The following is a 20,802-nucleotide window of genomic DNA, read 5'->3' on the forward strand; positions in this document are numbered from 1 at the left end:
GCCGTCGAACAACATTAATTGTTTTATTGTAGTTCGCTCATACTAATTTAAAACTGAGAAGGCTATGAATAATTGGTTTGACATCAAATAATCTACTTCTAGAGGGAGGCAAGGGGTCTTGTGATGTACAATGGCCCCTCAGCGGACTACAAAATCAAAGTTATCCCATCAGTAGTAGGTAGCAAATCTCTTTTGCCACCCTCTCTAAGTGCCTTGATAAGTCCCTTTGACTTTGGATTGGAAACGACACAGAAAGACTTTTAATGATAGTGGTAGTTGCGATAGGAGAATCGAAATGAGTATGATTCATTTATCAAGGTGGTATTACAAACTGAAAGAAGATCTCTCAAAGCGGTTCGTTCTGCGGATGTAAATAGAAAACAGGGAACCTCGGAAAACTGCAGATGGTGTGGAAAACGCAACTGACGCCAACGATAAATGACAGTTGTCAAGACTACACTACATTAACAACAATCTTTATTTCCCATCAATACTTGAGAAAAAACTTTTACATTTTATGATAATTACAGTTAAACGGGGGAGAAAGAAATGAAGTTACAGAAGACGAGACATCATTATTAAAGGATGTCTAGGAACTAAAAGAACGTTTTCTTGTGTAAGCTCCTAGTTAAACTAGTAATAGTTTTCACTACATCTGCCACCGCGTAAGATAGTATGGATGGTAGTTGAGGTGTTTTCCAATTAATACGTACCGCAAACTGAGATGTCTTCATATTATGCTACATGTTCTCAGGTTGGTAAATGAAAGTGAAAGTTGCAAGGAAAGGATGGGCAATAACAAGCAGCGGCATTTATTTTCAATTTCCATCAACGTTTATTTGATAGGCTATCAACTGAAAAGCAATTAACATAATTATGGAAAATGCCTTGAAAATTTGATAGTAAAACAGAAACAGGAACATTAGCTAGAAAGCAACATTTCTTTGTCATCTTTCGTCCTCAGCCTTTTTATCCACCTGGTTCTTTCCACGTGACCTTGATACACCATAAAATAGGAACAAAACTCGGTTATTATATTCGGATCGCTGATTATTATTATTATTATTATTATCTGTGAATAACTGTTGTAAATATGATGGAAGATTGTTTGAAAATGTTGATAATTTTTATTGAGACTATGCTTTTGCTTTCTGAGGTTGCGTCTAGCAGTTTTTGTGGGCCGAGTCTTTCGCCTCACAAAAGCCAGCCCTAGCAGATGCACCATGGGAAATTCTTACACCAGAGGCCACCCAGCACATGAATGAATGGAATGAGGCCTCACCACAACACCGGGAGCTCCATTCCCTAATCTTTACGAATAGTGTGTGGGTTCTTTCACGCCCCACTGGGTTGTGAACATGGAAGGGTTGTGAGACGGGGCCTACGGTTTATAGTCCTTATCCGTGAAGACTTGAAAGTCTTAACCATTTGCGGATGTAATTACAAAGGCAGCACTCACGACCTCCCGCATGGCAGCCCGATGTTCAATCAACTTGAGCCACCGATGTGCGATGGCAATGTGTGACAATGTGACCCACAAAGTGTCACGCCATCACTGATATTTAGAAGCAAATTGAAAATTGAACGAGACTTACCTGGAAGTTCAAGTTCGATTGTAATTCTATGAGTCATACCACTGCATCTAGGGATCACATGAGATTGCATCGCACATGCGCACATAAGTTTTCAAAGCTCGAATGTGAATGTTGACCACATCCATGGTTCTTAATACTGTAACAGTGCACAAAAAAGGTCAAAATAACATTGGGTGGGACAGAGCTATATAGCTACTGATAGAGGAGGGGGGGCATGCGATCCCTAAATACAGTGTTATGACTCATAGAATTTCAATCAAACTTCAACTTCCGGGTAAGTCTCGTTTAATTTTCGATTCTATTTCGTCATCACTGCATCTGGGATCCCATTAGATTTTATAGCAAGACATTCACATGACAGGTAAAAAGAGGCATCTAGAGTTCTGAACAGTAACTGTAATGTCTGCCTGTCAGAAATGGTACTCAAGTCATCTGACAAATATATGAACATATCTGCAAAACACATACTGTAAAATCGGTCTGTTTTAAGAACAGAATCTGCAAAGGTAGAGTCTGTCCAATGTTCCGTGATTGGACCACACAGCATGCTTCAGTATGTCACTGAGAGGGACACATACCCTCTCTTGGCTTTCGATGTTGCAGCAGATCGTGTGCTGTGTGGCTTAAATATGGCGACACCCAGTCCAGCACCCATCGTAACAGTACACATCCATCGAGCCATGGTGTCTTTAGACACGGCACGATAAGGTCGTAAATAGCTTATAAGCAACTTGCTCTCCGGTCCTCGTAGTTCCTGAGGCCTTGCAATATGTTCCCTCAGTTGAGTGACAACGCACAATCCAGGGTCTGCGGGATAAGCTTTAAGCTGAAGTGATGGGGTTTTGTAACCAGTTCGGCTCTGTTTAATATGTGTTGAATACGCAAACTCAACCATATCAGTTCCTCATAAATACTTTTGTCCTTTGGCCATTTCAATTTCAACAGGAAAAGAAAATAAACAGCGGTTACAAACATTTTCATTTTATACTTGACGTTTCGTATGTTGCAGCATACATCATCAGAAGTGACGGTTAAAACTGTTACACAGAATTTTAAAAACTAGAGCGAGGAACTGGTGACTAGTTAAAAAGTGTGATAACAAAATCGTAACTTCCGGTAGTCGATTCTTCCGGAAGAAATTAATAAAGAAAAAGCTTCTCACTACCAATGTTTTCATTGAGAGAGGGTTTTAAGTCACTGATTACTAGTAATAGCGTTTCTTTAATTTTACATTGCATGTCGGACTTTCCAGTTGCGAGGATTTCAAAATGGTCCCATTTGATGTTATGACCGGTAGAAATTGTATGGTCTGCAACAGCAGAGGCGTGGCCGACTTGTGTAAGAGCTTTGAAATGCTCGGACTTCCTGTCATGCAATCTTCTTTTTGTTTTGCCGATGTAGAAGGAATCATAGTCCCAACAACTGGCTTTGTATACTATTTTTGATATTTGAGAACGACTGAAACGATCTTTGTAGGGAAAAAATTAAAGACTTAACCCTGCAAGTGTTTTGAAAAATAACCCTAAGATTGACACAGCCATAAAACTTACTAATACAAGATTTAACACGTCGAGTAAGAGCTTCACTTTGAAAGCCCAAAAAAGGCAAGACAAGAATGATATCTTTCTTAGGAACAGTGGTGGCAGGTTCAGCAGACCTGTTCTTTTGTCTGTTCAAAACATCATTAATGTTATAACAAAGAACGCCTCTTGGGTAACCATTTTAAAGGAGAGTGTTCTTGAGATCGAAGAGAGTCGACTGTAACAAGGAAGAACTCGAGCAGATGCGTGAGCAGCGATAGATGAGGGTGCGGATTAAATTTATTTTATACTTTCTAGGAGTGAAAGAGTCCCACTTGGTGTAGAGGCCAGTGAAAGTTGTTTTGCGATGTACTGTTGTTGTGAAATGTTGAGATTGCGCTTAATGCGGACATCTAAAAATGGAATCTCCTGGTTTTCTTCAAATTCCATTGTAAATTTGATGTTAGGATGTCTGGTGTTAAGCAAATGCAGAAAACTGGCCCGCAGTGCAGTGGCACAGGTTTCGAATTTGAGCTATGACAGTGTGATCTTCAATTATTCGCATCGGGCTTTGACAGAGGCTGAAAAAATGGTTTTGGCAAGGGGCTTGCGTTTCTGTCTCCCACCGAAAGCTGTTGACGGAGTAAGCGTAAAATGCGCTTTTGAAATGCTCTACCGTGATCTTATTGGTTTGGGTCATTCATTAACAAGTGAGGACCAAGACAGATTGAAATGTCAGCTCAAAAATGCTTCTTACAGTTACATCTACTCTTATGATTATTCTAAACAAAAGCGAATTCTAACTAAGGAAGAATGGATGGCTCTTAACGATTTGCGAAATGATACTTCTATTATTATTACTAAACCTGACAAAGGAAATGGTGTTGTAATTGTCAACAGACATGATTACCTCAGCAAAATGAAACAGTTGATTTCCGATGGAACGAAATTTAAGTTGTTATCGCACAACCCAACCAAGTCTAGGGAGAACAGTCTTATTTCCTATCTTCGTAACCTCAAGCGAGATTGTATAATTGATGAAGCTACATTTAGAAAAATCCTTCCTTGTGGATCTACTGTTAGTGTTCTTTATGGTCTTCCTAAAGTCCACAAAACTGGTTGCCCCTTTCGCCCGATTGTCTCCTCAGTTAACTCATACAACTACAATCTTGCCTCTTTTCTTGTTGATGTCCTTAAACCGATCTCCACCAACCAATTCACTATCAAGGACTCCTTCTCTTTTGTGGATTGGGCGAAGACTCATCAACACAACGATGAAATAATGTGCTCTTTTTACGTGTGTTCCTTATTCACGAACGTTCCACTCGACGAGACAATAGAAATTTGTCTTTCCAAGTTATACTCTCTTCCTGACCCTCCTGCCTTACCGCGACATGTCCTCAAAACCTTGCTCGAGTTTACAACAAAGAAAAGCCACTTTGTATTTGATGGTCATTATTACGACCAAATCGATGGCGTTGCAATGGGGTCTCCGCTAGGCCCAGTGTTAGCTAACATTTTCATGTGTGACTTTGAACAGAAATGGTTGGCTAATGTAGATTCTCGTCTCTCCATTTGGTTTAGATATGTGGATGACACATTTTCTTTGTTCGACAGTGAAGCCACTGCGGCCAATTTTCTGCATTTTCTTAACACCAGACATCCTAACATCAAATTTACAATGGAATTTGAAGAAAACCAGGAGATTCCATTTTTAGATGTCCCCATTAAGCGCAATCTCAACATTTCACAACAACAGTACATCGCAAAACAACTTTCACTGGCCTCTACACCAAGTGGGACTCTTTCACTCCTAGAAAGTATAAAATAAATTTAATCCGCACCCTCATCTATCGGTGCTCACGCATCTGCTCGAGTTCTTCCTTGTTACAGTCGACTCTCTTCGATCTCAAGAACACTCTCCTTTAAAATGGTTACCCAAGAGGCGTTCTTTGTTATAACATTAATGATGTTTTGAACAGACAAAAGAACAGGTCTGCTGAACCTGCCACCACTGTTCCTAAGAAAGATATCATTCTTGTCTTGCCTTTTTTGGGCTTTCAAAGTGAAGCTCTTACTCGACGTGTTAAATCTTGTATTAGTAAGTTTTATGGCTGTGTCAATCTTAGGGTTATTTTTCAAAACACTTGCAGGGTTAAGTCTTTTTTCCCTACAAAGATCGTTTCAGTCGTTCACAAAGATCAAAAATAGTATACAAAGCCAGTTGTTGGGACTGTGATTCCTTCTACATCGGCAAAACAAAAAGAAGATTGCATGACAGGAAGTCCGAGCATTTCAAAGCTCTTACACAAGTCGGCCACGCCTCTGCTGTTGCAGACCATACAATTTCTACCGGTCATAACATCAAATGGGACCAAATTTGAAATCCTCGCAACTGGAAAGTCCGACATGCAATGTAAGATTAAAGAAACGCTATTACTAGTAATCAGTGACTTAAAACCCTCTCTCAATGAAAACATTGGTAGTGAGAAGCTTTTTCTTTATTAATTTCTTCCGGAAGAATCGACTACCGGAAGTTACGATTTTGTTATCACACTTTTTAACTAGTCACCAGTTCCTCGCTCTAGTTTTTAAAATTCTGTGTAACAGTTTTAACCGTCACTTCTGTTGATGTGTGCTGCAACATACGAAACGTCAAGTATAAAATGAAAATGTTTGTAACCGCTGTTTGTTTTCTTTTCCTATATCAGTCCCTGTTTTTATCAGCTGTAAGTCAAGTCTGTAGGTAAGGGATTTAAGGTCCAAGTGTTTTTTTTTTACTGAAGCAAAAAAAGCCAGATGAGATAAGACAACTTGAACATCCGAAGTAGCTTCATAACGAGGAACAGGGGATCTGCTTCGAAACACACCTTTTATAAACCTCGAGATTAGAGGTTGGCTTCCGAGTGTAAGACCGTGTTTGGGTTCAATTATGGCCGATATTGCTGACTTAGCTGTATTGATGCCAGCATACCTTAGGCCTCTTTCAAAAAGGGAGGCAACAGTAACAATTTGTCTGACTGAGGAAGAAGCAGTTGGTTGTCTACTAGATGGTTCAACAGAGGTGTGAACCAAGACTGTGTTGTCCAATAGGGTACGATTAGTGCTCCTGTCGCTTTGTCGTTCTCTATTTTCGTCAAGCATCGGGAAATCAAGCTAGACATAAAGCTCCCAGTTAACACAATGTGCATCAATAAATGTAGCCCTTGGGTCAGGTCGCCAGGCCACATAGTCCTTTACTTTATAGTTAAGTCTTGATGCGAACATATCCATATGAAAGGGGCCCCAATGACTAAGAATGGATTGAAACACTTTGTTTGACAATGACCATTCAACTGAATCTTTGAATGCTCGTGAAGCTGTGTCAGCTTGGTTATTTTGAGGCCCAGGAATGTGCCTAGCACTTAGCCAAATTTGTCTAGCTATGCACTACTCCCAAATCTGGAGAGCCATGTCATTACGGGTCTCTGATTTTACACCAACCATGGCACTGATGTAGGTCATAGCAGTAGTATTATCAGACTGAACGCAGAGTGAGTATCGTTGGCATTTGTAAAGGGGGATTCTAGGTCAGGTCAGTTTGCGTCTCTTGGTTTTCAAGCTCCAGTTTGCTTGGCTAATGAGCACTTTTCTGCCCAAATTAAGTGTGAGATGAGAGTTTCGACTTTGGCGCGTGATATTTCCTTCAATTCTTTACATATCAAAAATTCCTCACACGGTATTGGAGTGCATTCATCTGTGACTGTGATGATTTTCGTCCTTCGCTTGCGAAGATGACCATGACTTCAAATCACTCAGGGGTTGGGATGGGTGCGTAGATGATTGATGAGGCCAATCTTAGCTCGGAAGAGTCTGTTACAGTGTGTACATAGAACGCTGGGGGCTGAGTCGGTCTGGGAGGCAAAGCTCTCATGATCTTTCCTCTCCTGGCGTTTCTGTTGGTTTTCAATCACTCTCCTCTTTTCGAAGACAGCTACTCCGGATTTCACACGGGATCGCCAGCTGGCACGATCTGCCGCCTTCTCTTCTTAGGTGGAGTCAGGAATGTTGCAGCGCTTGAGGGATTCCTTCAGTGAGTCTTTGTAGCGCTTCTTGGATCTGCCGCGTGAGCGCTTTCCTGTGTTTAGCTCTCTGTAGAACATTCTCTTTGGGAGTCGACGATCACTCATACGGAGAACGTGGCCAGACGACCGGAGGTCTGCTCACAGTAAGGTAGCATCTATGCCTTCCATCTCATCCCGGTGCACAACGTAGCTTCAGTGTCAGGAACTCTGTCCTGCCATTTGACATGAAGCAAGGTTTTGAGGCATCTCAGATGAAAGGCATTTAACTGCTTGGCATGCCGGCTGTAAACTGTCCATGTCTCGCATGCATAGAGCAAGGAAGGTAGGACTACTGCTCTATATACTTTCAGCTTGGTCTCAATGCGTAAACCACGTCGCTCCCAGACCTTATCTTTCAGCCTGCCAAAGGCAGTGTTGGCTCTAGCAATTCTATGGGTTGCTTCAGCGTCGATGTTGGCTGAGCTTGTTACAGCGCTGCCAAGATAAGTTAGCTTCATCTGTGACTAAGATGCAACAAAGTGCGGTTGTTTTCGCAATAAAATAAGGGGCACGAGCTTCTGCAGCAGACTCTTCGTTCTGAGTTTGAGGCCTCAAAACTGAAAGGCAATATTTTAATATTTAAAAATACCAAAAAACTAAATCCTCACCGCTGAAAGATAAAAATGATACGTTCACTGCGCGCAGTGAAGATATGATTTTTTAGTAAAAGTAGTAAAAGGAGAAATCCTGGTATTTCATCAGTATCTATATAATAATTTGTTTTCTAATCTGGAGTTCACATGCTTACGCCGATGACACGCAATTGTACCTGTCATTTAGTCCTAACGTTAGCATTGGCGAGGAGGCCGCAGTTTTTTGCCGTCGAAAACTACATTCGAGAAGTGTCAGGATCGGAGCTGGTAAGATGTGAAACCACCGAGGGTTCTTCTATGCAATTTATCGGGTATCTGATGCCACAGCACGAGCAAAATGACTGCACAATGTTATTCACAAGGCATGAAGCAACAAAATTGTGTCGTGAAATTTCGATATTTAAAATGTTTTCCCGTGGCGTCCATTTACACAACAGGTCTCCCATAGTTTTAGCTACTCCAACATTAGATGCGGATATCTAGACAACCAATCAGAATATCGAAAAAGCCTGACACACTCTCGTTGATTGATGGCTTGTGAATAACACTGTGAAGTCATTTTGTTCGTGCCGCGGCATACGATACCCGATAAATTCGATAAAAGAACCCTCGGTGGTTTCACCTCCTACCGGCTCCTGACAATTACTAAAAGGGTAACTCGGTTAAACGATATTTTTTATGGTAAACTACACTTATTAAGACTACACTGATGATAACCGTACGGTCGAAAATGTTATTGTTCTTAAAGATTTTTAGTAACTTTTAGCCTTTTTTATAATCATCTCAAAAATCAGCCATTATGACAAAAACAAAATAATTATACAAGGCTGGTTGTACGTCTGTGAGGATATATATTTTTTGTTTGACCAATATTTCGTCAGGCGCGGCCTGACTTATTCAGGGAGTTTCATAATTATTTTTTTGCATAATTATTTTGTTTTTAGTCTAAATATTATTTGCTGGTCAGATCTCGGAAGATCCGGCAATTGTTTTTTGTTCAGCCGACCCTTGCATAAAAAACTGTCTTCATTTATTAAGCTTTCTTCTGATGTATAGTTTGTAAGGATTTTATTAAAACTAAGGCGCGTACGAAATTTTTCCCAAAGGACACCCGCCAAGGTGGGAAGTAACTTTAACTGGTAACCCAGGGACCTTATTTGTCTACTTTTGGCGGGAATTTTGTTATTGATCCGTTCCGAGTTTTGTCGATCCCATCCGATCCGATACGAACCGATCCGATCCTGGTTTTGCCAACGTGCTCATTGAAATTACAAATGTAACCATACAAAGCAGAACATGACTCAAGTAGTTCTGTACGGGTCCGCAAATGATCCCAGAACCACAAGCGATTGCCAAACTGTACCGCAAATGATACCAGGACCGCAAATGATCCCCATATTATATTGGACCGCAAATGATCCCGGAACGCAAATTATCCCCATTTTGGACGGCATATGATCCCGAAAAAAAAGTAAGGAATGGCATGGAGGGTGGAATGGTCTGGATAGAGAATTAATGTGAAGAGCTCTCATTTTAATTTATTAAAGCCACCTTAAATCATGGCTCACAACAGGTTTCTGCCTCGTTATAGATTTCCAGAAAGACTGCATTTTGTTTATTACCACGCTGTTATAAATTTGCCACATTTAATTATGGGATACAATCATCAAAAACTAACTTGGACGCAATTCTAAACTGATTGTGACCAGGGGCCCGTTTCTCCAACAAACAGTCGGGATATTCGCACAAATCTGGCAAACAAACGCAGGGTACGAGAAACGAGTCCCTGGTCACAATCAGTTAAAACTGCGTCCAAGTTAGTTGTTTGATGATTGTATCCGATAATTAAATGTGGCAAATTTATAACAGCATGGTAAGAAACAAAATGCAGTCTTTCTGAAAAACTATAATGAGGCAGAACCTGTTGTGAGCGCTCTTCACATTAATTTTCTATCCAGACCATTCCAACCTCCATGCCATTCCTTACTTCGTTTTTTTTTCGGGGTCATTTGCGGTCCAAAATGGGGATCATTTGCGTTCCGGGATCATTTGCGGTACAGTTTGGGGATCGTTTGCGGTTCTGAGATCATTTGCGGTCCTGGGATCATTTGAACCTCGTCCCCAGGGTCTATGTGCATGGAGTCCCTGGGAACGAGGTTGGGATCATTTGCGGACCCGCACATTTCTGCTTATTAATTTTTTGGCCAAAGGGTTTCAAAATTATGAGGCGGAACTTCCCCCAATTATTGAATACTCATTTTGTGAAGTCACAGGGCAAGTGATATCACGTGGTACTGACAAGCACTGTCACAAATGTCACAAATGGCATTCGTTTAACCCAGTCACATGAAAAACGTAATCAATCCATTGAACAATAAACTTTGTTTAATTCATTAAAAATAGGAGTTTCTAAATTCCCTGCGGGGGTCCTTTGTAGTGGCTCAGCCACGCCCTTAATTAGCCTGACAAGGAGTAATCTTTCTCAAAAAACGATATACAGTCAAGGGTAATCTTGCTATTGAATGTTGCACGCGGACATACATCATCATATTAGCAGGTATGTGGAAACATTTAATCACCAGAGGAATGCTGGGCTTTGTCGCTAATTCCTTTATTAGTACAACCCTAAATAAAGCATTACATTTTAATAATTCGCTATTGTAATGCACTAAGCGTGTTGAGGCAGCGACCTCGAAAATTGTCGGGTAGAAATCGAATTTTCTGCATTCGTAGCATAATCTTTGCATGGCAATCGCCAATATTCGACTGTCTGTCATCTTTGCATCATTGATGTTATTTCAGTCGGGAATTGATTGTTTGCACAGAAGTCCAGTCAAAATATCTTCAAGCTGCATTCTTCTTTCCGCAATGAAACTGAATTTATGATATGGGCTGAGAACATCTCAAGAGGTTATGAGCAAATTTCTAACTTTCTTAAGTTAAAGCAGGCATTCATTGAAGCATGAACACAACTCAGTACCAAATACTCCTCACGGGCGTCATCTAGCAGTCTACGCAAAAACATATTTCAAATACGGCCGGGCGCTAGATACCAATTCAGTGAAATGCAAGCACGTAAGGGGACCAAACGATGAACACTAATTCTCAGGACCTTGTTCGGCAATATTCGCCATGGAAATGAACATTTGACATTTCACCTCAATGCCGTCTTCTACCCAATTAGTATGATCTGTACTTAACTTGGAAAATAAGTTCTCATCATGAGTTAGACGTTAAGAACCCATTTCCAGATGCCAATTGGAATCATTTAGTTTCTGCTGCAACTGTTGTTTAATTGTACGGGCTCTGTACTAAAGTACGTCTACCAAATACCAGCTTATTGAAAACTACGATTATTATTCCGCCTCCACTGAACATGCTGTCTTTTGCATCGTGCTTCGGTGATATCTGCTGGGAAGCCAAGTCACACTCAATTCATTACCATGGATACCCTTTAATCCGTGGTTGCAGTGTTTTCAGTGTTTTGCTTTCCTAGTAAGAGAATCATCATAACCAATGAACTTGTGCTACCGGAAAATGTAGCGGAAGGCATTGTCAAAATTTGTTAGCCATGAGAAACTTGTAATCAAGGTTATAACACGCGCCGTGCCGAGCCTGAATAGGCTTGACAGCTGTATCCTATGGCCAACCAACAAGCTGGAAACAAACACTCAGCTCCACTAAAGGGTACCCCGTTTGGGACTTTGGAAAGCATAAAGCAGGGCAAGCAAATCTCTCCATCAAAGTCTGCGGATCAATTGCTAATAACATCCCCTAGCCTCGCTACAACAAAAAATATTGGACAAAAGATTCCGGCGCTCGAAAAAAACAGTGGATGTAACCTTCAATGTAAACCCTATTTAAAAAAGAACAAGAACTGTACTTTTCTCGATTTTGAAAAGCTACAAGAGTTTCTCCATTTATTTTGTTTACCTCGTTCCTGTTACCCTGCTCTTCAGAATTGTGATTCATCAGTGCAGGGCATGAAGAAATATTTCTGCCAAATATATCTGAACTGTGGATGTGAAATAATTCGATATTGAAATGGTCATGGCAGAGACTGAGGCATGTAACTTAAAAAGTTAAAAACGAAGCCTGACAAAAGAACACAACCAGGTTTGAACGAAACTTAAACCCACGGCCGATGAATATATCTTGGGCTCTATGCCGCTATTCAAATTGAGCTATTGCGAGCGAACGTTTAAATTAAAGATCTTTGACTAAACCAACCCTTTCTTGTGGGACCTCAGGACAAATATATATATTTATGGGTTAATTTTTCGTTTTCTTTCAACTGGAAATAAGAGAAAAAACATGGGTGAGGTGAACGGGTAAGCAATAATTCAATTAATTGTAAGCCATCCTTTCGGACTCCTAATGCATATTTATTTATATTTAGTTTAGAGCCTTCGAACGTTCAATTCAACTTTTCATTCTCTTAGGTGTACTGTCTCGTTCACTGGTTGCAAAAGGAGCAATGAACAACGCATGGTAGTAAAATATCGGTGCCAACTGTTCGCTTCGAAGATTTTTGTCGACTTTAACATATTAAGTTACTTTTTGTTTCTTCTTGAGTACAACATCTTTCGATTTCGTTGTATCATGTCACCCGTAAGAGCAAAGTTGTCGAGCTAAAAGTGAATTTCTGTCATCTATTGTATCACTGCATGGAAAATACAGTCGAAGGACTGATTTCGATTATATACAATGAAATGACAAATTCTCCGCTTAACAAGCCGGTAGCAAAGTTAAGACATTTAACTACGTGTCTGGGAATGGATTCAGACTTGAACATCAAGGAACAGACAAATGGGTGTTATATATGTAGAAATTCATTGGGGTTTTTGGAAACCTCCTCAGATTACTGATATTTACAGATAGAATCACTCATATCTGTTTTCGTTCCTGAAGAAATAGTTACCGTTAACACATAACCTTGGAATGAGAATTCACATTAAGTCATAAAAAGAATTCAAGCCGTGCAGCGTTGACTTCACTTCCCAACACCATCTTTGTAAACAAACTCCATGAACACAACATAACCTTCAGAGTTCTTCTTTCCAAATCTCCTTCTCGCTTTACATTTCTTTTTCCCTATTGAGCGGTTTTAGATACCTTCAGTAAGTTATAGACGAATAAGGAAAAGCATTGCGTATAAAGTCACCATGAAACAAACATTCAAGACAGATTCTACGAGCAAATTACGCACAAAGATTCTTGTAAGACCTAACTCCACACAGCAAAGAATTCCGTTTGGCAAATATCGATTTATTTGCTATGCTTGAGAGAGATTTGTTTACTATGACATCAAGAAACACTAATAGTTGATTCAAGTTTGCAACCCATCAACTTGTTTCCGGCTGTATGCTACGATTAGGGAGCTAGAAAGAGATCCAAACTTAAATCATGCAGAAGCATCTTATTGGGCACCAAGACGTTCCTTTGAAAAGAATCATTTTATAACGTTTCCGAGGTTCCCAGGTAGCAACTTGACTTTAGCTTAATTAGCAGGGCGAATGATTTTCGTGCAATTGCAAAGTAATCTTACGTTCTTCGCCTCGGTATGACACGACTATGTATCTTGCAGTTCAAATTTCTGAAGAACAACCCTACTCAGTTCAATTTTTAAGTTTCTTTTTCAGTAAACCGGATGATATCCCGGGTATTAAATGTCTACGTTTTATATCTGTGAATCTATTGTAACAATTTATAAATTTTGTGTGAAGTTCAACCATGTTAGAGACTTATTCACCGACCTATACTGTTTGAACTAGTTGCATATCTTGATTAAAAATGGCTACTATTGATATCTTATCTGAAACTCAAATAAATTCCGTTTATCCAAAACCGAACAACTCAAAGCTGCGCATCTTAAAGCCAGATCAGCAACTCTTTTTCCAAAGCAATAACAACATTTTCTCATAGTAAATAAGTCTGACAAATGCGTCGTCTTCTCTGTCTACGCGAGTAGCTGATCATTTGAATTGATGACTATGAATTATGAACAATTGAATGTCTATGAGATACAGTAAAATCCTTCCCTTCATCAGCCATTTGTTTGATTCACTGAATGTTCAGTGTTATGGCAGTTAATCCAAAGACAAACAATGAATATGTAATTAAGTACCGCTTTAATAGTGTTAATTGCAAAGGACTTATAAGGATGCAAGAAGCAAGCTTCCTTATAGATTGTTCTAATTGTGATAAAACCTTCGAGAGAAATCTCACCCAAAAGCATGACCATTTGCATTTGTCTTGTGGTCAATTGTTCTGGTGCTTATACAGTATAGAGAATCGGCTAAGGAGTCATACACGAAGTGTCTTCAACCCGGAATTATTTCGAGAAGTCACCAATTTGCTATCATAATTGGTTACTTGTAAATCTCATTTACAATATTTTTGATTCGTATCCACACACTAATCATGCTTTCCATGCTTGGTTCGATGTAAATATCCCAACAGCGAAGGGAAGTATGGTGTTAGGAAGCAAATAATCGATACGCAGAATAAACTACACCTCTTCTATGTTAACACTATGTTTGCAATTATATCTTCGCTACTTTTAATAAAATCACTACATCAAAGTCTGCGGATCAGTGGCTAACAATCCCTAGACTCGCTACAATAGAAAATATTCGACAAAAGATTCCGGCGCTCGAAATAAGCTCTGGATGTAATTCTTACTTAAAGCTTTATTTCCCTATGACCATCTTTTAAAGAACTCTGACGAGAAGTGAGATTCCCCTTCGAATCCTGTCGCGTTCTTAAGTTTCTCGAGATCGCATATTCTTCGTGCGCAAAATCGCAGCTTGGAAACTGGTGTGTGAAATAGATTATCATTGAATAAGTGCTGCACAAATCGTCTAATAGGGACAATCCTCCGAAAACGTGATTGCCGACATTCCCATTGAAATTCGTTTTTGTTGTACCGGTGAGTGTGTTAACCCTCAATGTAAACCCAATAAAAAAAGAACAACAACTGCACCTTTCTCCATTTTGAAAGCTTACAAGAGTTTCTCCGCTAATTTCTTTACCTCCTTCCTGTTACTCTCCTCTTCAGAACTGTGATTCATCAGTGCATGGCATGAAGAAATATTTCTGCCAAAAATCTGAACTGCGGATGCGAAATGTTACGATATTAAAAGTCATTGCAGTGACCGAAGCATGTAAGTCTGACAAAAGAAAACAACCAGGCCCCAGTTGTTCAAACGATTGATAGCGCCATCCACCGGATAAACCACTATCCAGCGGATAAACTCTAGCAAAGCCAACTGAGTTATCCAGTGGATAGTGATTTATCCAGCGGATAGCGCTATCCATCGTTTGAACAACTGGGGTCAGGTTTGAACGAAACTTGAACCCACGGTCGATGTCTATATCTTGGGCTCTATGCTATTCTAATTTACCTATTGCGAGCGTAAGTTTCAATTAAGGATCGTTGACTAAACCAACCCTTTCTTGTTGGACCTCACGACAAATATATATATATATATATTTATAGGTTCGTTTTTATTTTTCTTTCAAGTGGAGATAAAAGACAAAACATGGGTGAGGTGAACGGGTAAGCAAGAATTCAATTAATTTTAAGCCATCCTTTCGGACTCCTAATGCATATTTACCATTTCATATTTTAGAGCCTTCTCTTAAGTGTACTGTACAAAAAGAGTAATCAACAACGCATGGTAGTAAAATATCGGTGGCAATTGCTCGCTTCGAAGATTTTTTTCGACTTTGACATATTAAGTTACTTCTTGTTTCTTCTTGAGTACAACATCTTTCGACTTCTTTGTATCCTGTCACCCGTTAGAACAAAGTTGTCGAACTAAAAGTGATTTTCTGTCATCTATTGTAAAAGGGCATAGAAAATACAGTCGAAAGACGGGTTTCGATTATATACAATGAAATGACAAATTCTCCGCTTAACAAGCCAGAAGCAAAGTTAAGACATTTAACTATACGTATCTGGGAATGGATTCAGACTTGAACATCAAGGAACAGACAAATGGGTGTTATATATGTAGAAATTCGTTGGGATTTTTTTGAAAACCTCCTCAGATTACTGATGTTTACAGATAGAATCACTCATATCTGTTTTCGTTCCTTAAGTAACAGTTACCGTTAACACATAACCTTGGAATATAGATGAGAATTCACATTGAGTCATGAAAAGAAATTCAATTCAAGCCGTGCAGGGTTAACTTCATTTTCCAAAAACATCTTTGTATCCAAACTCCATGCACACAACATAACTTTCAGAGTTCTTCTTTCCCAATCATTCTCCTTCTCCCTTTTCATTTCTTTTTATTTAATGAGCGTTCTTAGATACCTTCTCTAAGTTATAAACGAATACGAAAATGCATTGCGTACGAGGTCTCCGTACAAATTACGCACAAACATTCGTGTAAGACCTAACTCCACACAGCAAAGAATTTCGTTTGGCAAATATAAATTTATTTGCTATGGTTGGGAGAGATTTGTTTACTATGACATCAAGAAACAGTAATTGTTGATTCAAGTTTGCAACCCATCAACTGGTTTCCGGCTCTATGCGACGATTAGGGAGCTAGAAAGAGATCCAATTTTAAATCAGGAGCATTTTATTGGGCCACAAAACGTTCCTTTGAAAATAATCATTTTATAACGTTTTAGAGGCTCGCAGGAAGCAACTTGACTTAACCTTAATTAGCTGGCAGGAGGATTTTCGTGTAACTGCTAAGTAATGTTACGTTCTTCGCCTTGGTATGATACGACAGTGTATGTTGTATTTCAAATTTCTGAACAACAGCTCTACTCAGTTCAATTTCTAAGTATCTTTTTCAGTTAACCGGATGATATCCAGGGTATTACATGTCCACGTTATATATCTGGGAATCAATTGTTACAATTTATAAATTTTGTGTGAAGTTGAACCATGTTAGAGACTTATTGACCGACCTATTCTGTTTGAACTAGTTGCATATCTTGATTAAAAATGGCTACCATTGATATCTTATCCAAAACCAAACAACTCAAAGCTGCGCATCTTAAAGCCAGATCAGCAACTCTCTTCCCAAAGCAATAAGAACATTTTCTGATAGTAAATAAGTCTGACAAATACGTCATCATCTCCGTCTGACAATGTTAGGGCGAGTAGCTGATCATTTAAATTGATGACTATGAATTATGAACAATTATTCGAATACGTCTATGAGATACAGTAAAATCCACCCCTTCATTAACAATTTGTTTGATACACTGAATGTTCAGTAGCTTGAAAATGTGTCATGGCAGTTAAATCCAAAGACAAATGAAGGAATATTTAATTAAGTGCCCTTTTTATAGAGTTAATTGCAAAGGACTTATACGGATACAAGAAGCAAGCTTCGTTATAGATTGTTCAAATTGTGATAAAACGTTCAAGAGAAATCCCACTCAAAAGCATGTCCAGCAATAATTAGCTACAAAAATTATGCATGTGCATTTCCATTTGTCTTGTAGTAAATTATTCTGGTGCTTATACAGTGTAGAGAATCGGCTAAGGAGTCATACACGAAGTGTCTTCAACCCGGAATTATTTCGAGAAGTCACCAATTTGCTATCATAATTGGTTACTTGTAAATCTCATTTACAATATTTTTGATTCGTATCCACACACTAATCATGCTTTCCATGCTTGGTTCGATGTAAATATCCCAACAGCGAAGGGAAGTATGGTGTTAGGAAGCAAATAATCGATACACAGAATAAACTACACCTCTTCTATGTTAACACTATGTTTGCAATTATATCTTCGCTACTTTTAATAAAATCACTACATCAAAGTCTGCGGATTAGTGGCTAACAATCCCTAGACTCGCTACAATAGAAAATATTCGACAAAAGATTCCGGCGCTCGAAATAAGCTCTGGATGTAATTCTTACTTAAAGCTATATTTCCCTATGACCATCTTTTAAAGAACTCTGACGAGAAGTGAGATTCCCCATTGAATCCTGTGGCGTTCTTAAGTCTCTCGAGATCGCATATTCTGCGTGCGCAAAATTGCAGCTTGGAAACTGGTGTGTGAAATAGATTATCATTGAATAAGTGCTGCACAAATCGTCTAATACGGACAATCCTCCGAAAACATGATTGCCGACATTCCCATTAAAATTCGTTTTTGTTGTACCGGTGAGTGTGTTAACCCTCAATGTAAACCCAATAAAAAAGAACAACAGCTGCACCTTTCTCCATTTTGAAAGCTTACAAGAGTTTCTCCGCTAATTTCGTTACCTCCTTCCTGTTACTCTCCTCTTCAGAACTGTGATTCATCAGTGCATGGCATGAAGAAAAATTTCTGCCAAAAATCTGAACTGCGGATGCGAAATGTTGCGACATTAAAAGTCATTGCAGTAAACGAAGCATGTACATGTAAATCTGACAAAACGAAGTGAGTCTGACAAAAGAAAAAAACCAAGGTTTGAACGAAACTTTCCTTTGAACATATTCATTTTGTAACTTTTTTGAGGTTCGCAGGTACTAACTTGACTTATGCTTCATTAGCAGGGAAAAGGATTTTCGTGTAACTGCAAAGTAATCTTACGTTCTTTGCGTTGGTATGATACGACTGTCTATTTTGTATTTCGAATTTCTGAACAACAGCTCTAGTTCAATTTATAAGTATCTTTTTCAGTAAACCGGATGATATCCTGGGTATTAAATGTCCACGTTATATATCTGGGAATCTATTGTAACAATTTATAAATTTTGCGTGAAGTTGAACCATGTTAAAGACTTATTGACCAACCTATACTGTTTAAACTAGTTGCATATCTTGATTAAAAATGGCTACCATTGGTATCTTATCTAAAACTCAAATTAATTTCTTCTATCCAAAACCAAACAACTCAAAGCTTCGCATCTTAAAACCAGATCAGCAAAGCTCTCTTCCCAAAGCAATAAGAACATTTTCTTACAGTAAATCAGTCTGACAAATACGTCGTCTTCTCCGTCTGACAATGTTTAGGGCGAGTAGCTGATCATTTGAATTGATTACTATGAATTATGAACAATTATTCGAATAAGTCTATGAGATACAGTAAAATCCATCCCTTCATCAACAATTTGTTGGATTCACTGAATGTTCAGTAGCTTGAAAATTGTGTTATGGCAGTTAAATCCAAAGGCAAAGGAATCAATATTTAATTAAGTACCGCTTTAATAGTGTTCATAGTGTAAATGCTTTTCATGCTTGGTTCGATGTAAATATTCCAGCAGCGAAGGTAAGTATGATGTTAGGAAGCAAATAGTCGATACGGAGAATAAACTACACCTCTTCCATGTTATGTTTGCAATTACATCTTCGCTACTTTTAATAAAATCACTCCCTCAAAGTCTGCGGATAAATTGCTAACAATCCCTAGCTTCGCTACTACAAAAAAAAATTCAACAAAAGATTCCAACGCTCAAAGAAATCACTGGATGTAATTCTTACTTAAAGCCATATTTCCCTATGACCATCCTTTAAGGAACTCTGACAAGTACTGACATTCGCCTTTGACTCCTGTCGCATTCTCCCATTTCCCAAGATCGCATATTCTTCGTGAGCAAAATTGCAGCTGGGAAACTGGTGTGTAAAATAGGGTATCATTGAGTTAGTGCTTCGCAAATCGACTAATAAGGATAATCCTTGGATAACATTGTCGACATTTTCATTGAAATTCGTTTTTGTTGTACCAATGAGCGTGTTAACCTTCAATGTAAACCCTATTAAAAAAGAACAAGAATTGCACTTTTCTCCATTTTGAAAGCTTACAAGAGTTGCCCCGTTAATTTCTTTACCTCCTTCCTGTTACTCTGCTCTTCAGAATTGTGATTCATCAGTGCATGGCATAAAGAGATATTTCTGCCAAAAATCTGAACTGCGGCTGCGAAATGTTACGATAATAAAATAGTAATTGCAGTGACTTAAGCATGTAACTTAAAGAATTAAAACGAAGTCTGACGAAAGGAAGCATCCATGTTTGAACGAAACTCGAACAAAGCTTTGGTTGGACTCAGGCATATTAAGTTATTTATCGTTTCTTCTTGAGTACCACATCTTTCGATTTAGTTGTATCATGTCACCCGTAAGAGCGAAGTTGTCGAAGGAAAAGTGAAATTCTCTCATCTATTGTATCACCGCATGGAAAATACAGTCGAAGGACTGATTTCGATTAGATACGTTGAAATGACAAATTCTCCGCTTAACAAGCTCGTAGCAAAGTAAAGACGTTTAACTACGTATCTGAAAATAGATTCAGACTTGCAGATCATGGAGCACACAAATGGGTGTTATATGTATAGAAATTCGTTGGGATTTTTTGGAAACCTCCTCAGATGACTGATATTTACAGATAGAATCACTCATATCTGTTTTCGTTCCTTTCGTTCCTTTCGTTCCTTCGTTCGGGCAAAAAATGAGCTAAAGTTACCGTTAACAAATGACCTTGGAATATAGATGAGAATTCTCATTGAGTCATGAAAAGAATTCAAGCCGTGCATGGTTGACTTCATTTCTCAACACCATCTTTGTAACCAAATTCCATGCACACAACACAACTTTCAAAGTTCTTCTTTCCCAATCTCCTTCTCGCTTTTCGTTTCTTTTTCTCTATTGAGCGTTCTTGGAGACCTTCTGTAAGTTACAGACGAATAACAAAATGCATTGCGTATAAAGTCACCATGAAACAATCAGTTAAGACAGATTCTCCGTGCAAATTACGCACAAAGATTCGTGTAAGACCTAACTCCATACAGCAAAGAATTCCGTTTGGCAAATATACATGGTTGGGAGAGATTCGTTTACTATGACATCAAGAAACAGTAATTGTTGATTCACGTTTGCAACCCATCAACTGGTTTCCGCTTCTATGCGACGATTAGTGAGCTAGAAAGAGATCCAATTTTAAATCAGGAGCAGTTTATTGGGCCCCAAGACGTTGCTTTGAAAATATTCATTTTGTAACTTTTTTGAGGTTCGCAAGTAGCAGCTTG

At 38.9% G+C, this 20,802-nt stretch overlaps 2 protein-coding genes across 3 annotated transcripts in view; both read left to right on the forward strand.

Annotated features, from left to right (window-relative positions):
- Window positions 1-3,704: 3,704 nt before the first annotated feature.
- On the forward strand, window positions 3,705-4,946 carry LOC138017441 (uncharacterized). Its single transcript, XM_068864528.1, has one exon. The coding sequence runs from the start codon at window positions 3,705-3,707 to the stop codon at window positions 4,944-4,946; it is 1,242 nt and encodes a 413-aa protein (XP_068720629.1).
- A 5,369-nt stretch (window positions 4,947-10,315) lies between these two features.
- Window positions 10,316-20,802, forward strand: part of LOC138015795 (uncharacterized) — a 61,322-nt gene continuing 50,835 nt past the window's right edge. Inside the window, exons 1-2 of one of the 2 annotated variants that reach the window (XM_068862907.1) lie at window positions 15,161-15,228; window positions 15,337-15,372. In XM_068862907.1, coding sequence (XP_068719008.1) covers window positions 15,356-15,372 — 17 coding nt within the window. In that variant the 5' untranslated portion in view covers window positions 15,161-15,228; window positions 15,337-15,355. Of the gene's footprint in view, window positions 10,369-15,160; window positions 15,229-15,336; window positions 15,373-20,802 lie in introns of those variants that run through there. The other variant, XM_068862905.1, reaches the window with a different exon arrangement.

This window comes from Montipora capricornis, chromosome 9 (assembly GCF_036669925.1).
Source record: "Montipora capricornis isolate CH-2021 chromosome 9, ASM3666992v2, whole genome shotgun sequence".
In the NCBI taxonomy this organism is placed as follows: Eukaryota; Metazoa; Cnidaria; class Anthozoa; order Scleractinia; family Acroporidae; genus Montipora; species Montipora capricornis.

Excerpts from the sequence above, each read along its gene's own strand:
- LOC138017441 (XM_068864528.1), top strand. The coding sequence starts at position 3,705 with ATGGTTTTGGCAAGGGGCTTGCGTTTCTGTCTCCCACCGAAAGCTGTT.